Raw genomic sequence first — 7419 nt, forward strand, 5'->3', positions numbered from 1 at the left:
GTGTTTTCAGTATTTTAAAATTTTAATTCAATTCCTCTTTTTCTGTTAGCTGGATTTTGTAGAGAGAGCTTTCAGAAAATGAGCTGATCTGCTTCTCTTTGCTGGTGTTACCCAAGGGAAGAAATGGGTCTGTGTCCTGGAACGTGTGGAGGAGCCTACTACGCAACGAAATCAGAATAACTTCCCACATTTTATATTTAACATTGTTTATTGTTCATAAATGACTAATTCAAGTCCACCTACATCATGGCATTTTTTAAAGCTTGAACCCACTCTTCATATATGAATCAAACTATGAATCAAATCTGAATTAAGAATCTTGTCTGTGGGATTTGTTCTCTAGTCTCATATCTGTGATCCCTGGCAGGGGATCCCCAACAGGGTTTTCCAGGACAAAGGTGCTAGTTAGTACGTTTGTAGAACTCTGGGATACAGTACTTTCTTCTATAACATTCAACACTCTTGACTGTTCGCGATCTGACAATTTTTCAACATGTTCTGTGCATTCATATTTTTTAAATTCTAAAATATAAAGTAGGTTCGCATTATGAAGTTCTTTGTTTGTTACATTTTTTGTCACTCAATTTGATCTTCATTATTTTGAGACTGACATTTCTTGAGCCTAATCAGCTAATACATTTGGCTAATAATTTGTTCTTCGGTTTAAATGTGGCCCATTTCTGTTTATTTCATGGAAGCATATTTCTTGACTTGTCATTAGAAATGAATATCTATTTTTAAATTATGAAGAGGTCACGTGTTCATTTTGTTTGCAAAGAGATCAGTACGATATAGAAAATATTTTGTGTTCTCCCCCTCCTCCGTGTATGGTATTGAAATGCAATGAAGTATTCCACAGTGGGACCTCGGTATTTGCGGGGATCCATTCTAACCCATTCTACCAAAATCCATGGGTGCTCAAGCCTGTGTTGTCCCTAATGGCAGCATGTGCATATGGCCGCGCCATCATTAGGAACAACGGGACTTCATCTGAAGGGACAATGGGGCTTACCATCCGCGGATGTGCAAATGATGAGGCTCCACTGTATGTGTGACAAAGCTGTTCCGTTTGGTTCCTGATGCGTATCTGTCATCTTCTAGCTACGTTTCCTCTATAATACAGCACTGATTTCTTAATTTCCTCTTGTAGGTTTTTGATGCCACAAACACTACAAGGGAACGTAGGGAAACCATCTATAAGTTTGGTGAGGAAAATGGCTATAAGGTGAGTTAACGGCATATGTTTATGCTGGCTGTCTCTTCGTATCACATGTAATGTCACATGATATTTACCAGTAGCTGTTTCTACATTACATTGTACTAATCTCTATGCATGCTATTAATTGGTAGCTCCATATACTGGTAGTAATTGTTAGCAATAAGTCTGGCTGTCATCTGGCATATCAGAATAGTTTGTTGTGGCAATAAGTGTTCTCTGTTAGGATCTCTTAACAGCAGCTTTTAACAAATCACTTTTCCATGTAGCATATAATAGTTACCTTATTAAATTTTATCACCTTGTTCACATAGCTTCTCTGTAAATGAAAGCTGGAGGGAGGGAGGAGTTGAAAGGAAGGGAAAATATTTTTGTCCCTTCATTGTTGTTGTTATGTGTCTTCAAGTTGAGTCCAACTTAATGGCCTTATCCTATCGTCTTAGCAAGATTTAGTCAGAGCAGGTTTGCCCTGGCTTTCCTATAAGACTGAAAGAGTATGACTTGACCAAGGTTCATGGCTGAGTGAAGAGTCAAACCCTGATATTCTACAGCCCTAATCCAGCACTTAAACTACTATACTACACTACTCTGTATCCAGGGCCGGCTCTAGGTATTTGGCCACACTAGGCGAAAAATATTTTGGCACCCCCCCCCATAGCCCCTCAAAATGTAGTAAAAATGTAGGGCATGATGTAGGACAAAAGGTAGGACAAATTGTAGGACATTCAAGAAAAATGGAGGATAGCACCAACTAGAAGCCAAAAACATTAATAAAAGACAATATAAATTCCTGTTTCTCGGTCATGCTCAAAATGTAGGACATTTTGACATGCCTATCAGCACAACTCCAAAACCCAAATTCACAACTACTACTTCAATGAGGACAGAAAAAGAGAGAGAAAAACAGCACATGCAAGGAAGCCTTGGAGCATTCTGAGCATTGGAGCATTCTCTGAGACCAGGGTTCAAATCCTGGCTGAGTCATGCAAACCCACTGGGTGACTTTGGTCAAGTCACACTCTCTCAGCCTCAGAGGATGGCAAGGGCAAACCCCCTCTGAAGAAATCTTGCCAAGAAAACCCTGGGATGAGGTTGCCATAAGTTGGAAATGACTTGGAGGAAACAAGAGCAACATCCACAATATGAGAAGGAAGCCAAGGTCCAAAGTGCACAGCAGAAAGTAACCCATTTGAGACTGCTTTAACTGCCCTGGCGCAGTGCTGGGGAATTCTGGGAACTGTAGTTCTGTGAGACATTGAGCCTTCTCTGTCAGAGACTTCTGGTACCACAATAAACTAAAAATCCCAGAACTCCTTAGCACTGAGGGCAGCTAAAGCAGTCTCAAACTGGAGTGTTTCTGCAGTGTGTTTTGGACCTTGGCTTTATGTGCTATAGGAGTCTGAAATCTTTGCTGCCAGGACTCTGTGTGTGTGTGTGTGTGTGTGTGTGTGTGTGTGTGTGTGTGAGCGCGCGCACGCACACACACACACACACACACACTTCTTAGGCTTCTTAGGTCCAAAACCCACTGCAGAAATAATCCAGTTGGAGACCACTGCCCTGGTTCATATAAAGAAATAATAATAATAATAATAACAACAACTGCAAAAAATAATATTGAGAACAAACTAGCATCCCGAGAATTGTAGTTCCTGGGAACTGTAGTTTCTTGTAGCCCCAGAGCTCCCTCTGACAGAGAAGGCTCAATATCTCCCAAAACTACAGTTCCCAGGATTCCCCAGCATTGAGCCAGGGCAGTTAAAGGGGGTCTTAAAGTGGATTTATTTCTGCAGTTTGGGAATTGTTCCTGGAGGTAAGGCTGGGATGGAAGAGGAGGAGGCATCCTGGGAAAGTAGGACCCGCCTGACCTGGCAGCAGCCCCAACTGCCTGCCCTTCTAGGCTGGGCTCTTCAGCTGGGCTTTCAAGGCTCCCTTGGCTACATGGAGGGAGGGAGGCAGGCGCCATTTTGCCTGGGCTCCGCTCCTCCCCAGCGCCCCCTCCTGCCTTCCAGGGCCAAAAGAGGAGGAGGAGGAGGCTTTTTCTTCTTGTTGTTTTTGGGCACCTTCAAGCCCTTTCCCAGCCTCTCTCCTCCTCCTCCTCCTCCTGCTGCTGAAAAAAATAAACCTGGCGCCCCCCCCCCCCCGACTTGCGCCTACTGAGGGAAGGGGGCGGGGCTTCTGGGACTTCTCCCTGGCGCTCTCTGGCCTCCTTGCAATGCCGCCCCCCCCAATTTTGCACCCCAGGCAGCTGCCTAGGTCGCCTATATGATAGAGCTGGCCCTGTCTGTATCCCTGTTTCTTCATATATCCTTAAAAAGACCCTTGGCTTTTAAAAAACATCTCTTGTTTATGAATAGTTTTTAATGCAGCAATCATCAATACTTCATTTAGACAGAGTTGTAGTCAGTTTATATCCATCCCTTCTCCCAGAGGCTGTGTTTGTTTTGTATTTGTAGTTGCATCACCCAACTTTTACTGAAAATGTGTGGGGTGGCAACTTACCCTTCACCAACTTTTCTCCAACTATTTTAGATATCAGTTGTGCATTTTGATCAGGAGAAGAGCTTGGAAAAATTTACTCTTTAGATCCCAGAATATCCAGGCAGCATGGCTGCTGGTCAAAATGGTTAGGGAGTGCTGGAAGTTGTGGTCCAAAGAAACATATTTCCCAATCTCTGATTAGGAGTACTGCCAAGGTGGAAGGAGCCTTCCATACTGTTACTAGGGCTCCAGACCAAGATGCTATCTGAGGCCCTGTTCAGACCGGCCATTAAGGCTGGCCTGGGGGCAGAGTCAGGGTGTCGTGTCTGACTCTGCCCCCCAGGGCACCATGACGCTGCACATGGCATGCAGTGTCACGGGGCTCTTCCAGCACTGCATCCATACGACACAGTACTGAAGGAGCAGTGGCTATGGCATCCTTTCCAGGGCACAAAAAGGAGACACTTTTTGTGCCTCCTTTTCACGTCCTGGAAAGGCCGGATTGGGACCATGGTATGTGGTTGTCGTGGCCCAGATCTGTCTGAAGAAGGGGCAGCTGGAGGCTGCCGTTTCAGGGCTGTTTGTACAGAACCCTGACTCTGACTGGCTTGTTATCTTAATTTGCAATTGGGGCTGTGTCCATACTGTAGAAATAATCCAGTATGACACCACTTTAACTGCCCTGACTCAGTTCTATGGAATTCTGGGAACGGTAGTTTGTTGTGACACCAGAGCTCTCTGACAGAGAAGTCTAAATGCCTTACAAAATTAGAAATTCTAAAATCCCATAGCATTGAGTAATGGTAGTTGAAGTGTTATCAAACTGGATTATTTGTGCAGTGTGTCTGCGGCCTGAGTAGTTAAAAACTACTGCCTGAAAGTACCCCAAAATAACTAGGAAATACAGCATGTTTGCTTTCTAAAGGTGTGTGTGTGTGGGGGGGGGATATTTAACACCTTGCTATTTCAAAGCAAACCTTTAATAAAAATAAATCTGCAGATAAATAGGTATTCATTTTGTTGTACTGATCAGTTCTAATTTTTCTCTTTTTCTTCTATCTTGCATAAATATAAATTCCTTTTTGACCATAAGACTTTTTTTGTGGAGTCAGTGTGTGTTGATCCAGAGGTCATTGCTGCAAATATTGTGGTGAGTAGTACCTTTTGTATTCATAAAAGGGAAGAGGTTTATGTTTTTCATATGCACACTAAAGCCACTCTTACAATATAGTTGTTTCCCTCTCTCCCTCCTTCCCTTCCTCCCAGTCTTACCCACTTTCATCTTCCATTTTTATCTTCCTATTACCTGTTTTTGATGCTTCCGATATTTACAGATGAAAGTGTATTGTCCATAGTGCATCCTGGGCTCTTATTCCTGATGGTTTCTCTTGCAATTTTTGTACAATTATTTTTTAAAAATCTTATTCTACATATGCAAAAAAGACAACCAAAGTATCAAACCACACATCTCATTTAATTCCATTACATTCCTGTACTATTCACTCACACTTGGGCTTCTGTTAAATATATGTAAAATACTGGCTGCTTAATCACCTCTTAATTTTTAAAAAAGTTACCTAAAAACCCTGAAAGCACCACATCTCAACTGTAGATTATATTTCAGAGGGAGGCAATGGCAAATCATCACAGAGTATTCCTTGCCTAAGAATGCCATGAAATTTATGGAGTTGCCATAAAGTGACCATTGACTTGGTACTGTATATACTTTACTTAGACATGACATATATTTTTTAAAAAGTTCTTTGTTTCATGATTCTATTGCAAAATCCTTAATTTAAAACAACTATAACAAATATATATTGTTGGGGACTGGGATATTTGGATCCATGGCACAGCATGGAAATTCATTATCAGAAATAAGCTGCCTTTTACCAACTCAGAGTGGTCAGTAGATTAATATTATGTACATTGACTGGAAGTGCATCTTTAGGATTTTAGACGGGCTCCTTTTCTGAAGATGTTGGAGACTGTACATGCTAAATGTCTCCTCTGACAATGAGCTTTAAGCCCTTCTAGCCAACTCCTGCTGGAAAAAACAAACTAGTGGCATTGTTTCAGGAAACATTCTTGGTGATTATTTTTGGGTCACCCAGGGGCAGGAATGAAAGGAAGTAAAATGTGACCAGAATATTGACCTAAGCACAGGGCATCCTGTCAAGGGACAAGAGCATTCTGACAAGTGTGACAAAAGGCAGGATTTTCTGGAGGATAACAGTGGAAGAGCCACATTGTCCTTCCAGCAAATATTGAAGTTTCAAATTGTTTAAACATTTTGAACTTAAAGAGTCTCTTCGCTGTTCTGTGAAGAAGGAATGCTTTTAGCTATGGTTCTGTTGAAAGTGGGAATCTTTCTTAAATTAGATACTAATGGTTACATTTCTTGCTCATGTGTTGCATCTCTTAAGATTTCAGAGAAGTATCCTTGTTCTTTTTTTCTGTTTTAATTAGCAAGTAAAACTGGGCAGTCCTGATTATGTTGACTGTGGTAGTGATGAAGCTACAGAAGACTTTATGAAAAGAATTGAATGTTACAAGAATTCATATGAGACACTAGATGAAAATCTGGATAAGTAAGTGGCCCCATATATGTTGATGTTATGTCTGTCATTTAGTTAAAATGATCTATGAAATTAGTTGTTATAGGAGGCTCAGATTTCAGACAGGAGATGCAGGTTTGACAATTCTTCTCCATATACACTAATTCTGTATATGTTAAAAGGTAGATGTCCCCCTCTCCCCATTGGAGAATTACTCAGTCATAGTATCCCGACCTCTCTTTTTTGGACTGGTTTATTAGCTCAGTGATAACTTGACTCTTGTCTCTGCTTCGTGACATCAAGTTTGCAAATGAATAAAACATTTTTACTAAACTGTTACCCTGTATATTCTTAAGTGAGCTGTTTTGTCGAATTTTAGCCACAAAAGAAGTAAGTAACAATAATACCCCAGTTCCACTTTGCAAAATCTTCCTTATTTAGGCCCCATACAGACAAGCCAAAATAAAGCTGGTTCGGGTCACTTTGGAGGTATGCTGTTCAAGTGATGCATGCGTCCTAAGAGTCCAGAAGCCACGCCAAAGCCATTATCCAATCCTAAGGACTAGAGCACGGATTTGGCACAGCTTCTGGACTCTTAGGCCCGTTACAGACGGGTCTCTAAGTATGTGCTGAGCACGTACTAGGGTTAGGAAGCGGCGGCACTTCTGCACCCCCCCAACCCTAGTACGTGCTCAGCACATACAAAATGGCGGTGGCCGTTCCACATGGCCGCCGCCTTGACTACGTCACGACCGCGCTGCCTCCAAACGAGGTGGCGCAGTTGTGACGTAGTGGGGCCGCGCGAGGGTGCCTAGTGTGCCCTTTCCACAGCCCCAGAAGGAGATCCGTTTCGGAGCTATTTCTAGCTTTGCGTCGCTGGGCGCACCCTTTAGATGGCCGTGCCAGCGATGCAGAGGAGAAAGGGGCCAAGCGGCCCCTTTCTCCTCCTCCCCGCCATCGCCGGGTGTCCTTGGGGCTTGAAGCCCCAAGGACACCCCTTTCCAGGCCCTGGGGAAGCGGCCTTTTGCCGCTTCCCTGCGGCCTGAAAAGTGGTGGATTGGGGCCTCGGAGGCTGCCGTTCTGGCAGCTGAGGCCCTGATACACCAGGGAAAGGGGCAAAGGGGCCAAGCGGCCCCTTTCTCCTCCCCCCGCCATCGCCGGTGT

General features: G+C 43.2%; 1 protein-coding gene across 2 annotated transcripts in view; it reads left to right on the top strand.

Annotated features, from left to right (window-relative positions):
• PFKFB4 (6-phosphofructo-2-kinase/fructose-2,6-biphosphatase 4) overlaps window positions 1–7419 on the top strand; it is a 95609-nt gene that overhangs the window by 83443 nt on the left and 4747 nt on the right. For both annotated transcript variants that reach the window (XM_042454711.1, XM_042454712.1), the window contains exons 5-7: window positions 1151–1225; window positions 4791–4847; window positions 6167–6288. In XM_042454711.1, coding sequence (XP_042310645.1) covers window positions 1151–1225; window positions 4791–4847; window positions 6167–6288 — 254 coding nt within the window. The remainder of the gene's footprint in view (window positions 1–1150; window positions 1226–4790; window positions 4848–6166; window positions 6289–7419) is intronic.

The sequence above is a fragment of the Sceloporus undulatus genome, chromosome 2, assembly GCF_019175285.1.
Source record: "Sceloporus undulatus isolate JIND9_A2432 ecotype Alabama chromosome 2, SceUnd_v1.1, whole genome shotgun sequence".
Classification (NCBI taxonomy): Eukaryota; Metazoa; Chordata; class Lepidosauria; order Squamata; family Phrynosomatidae; genus Sceloporus; species Sceloporus undulatus.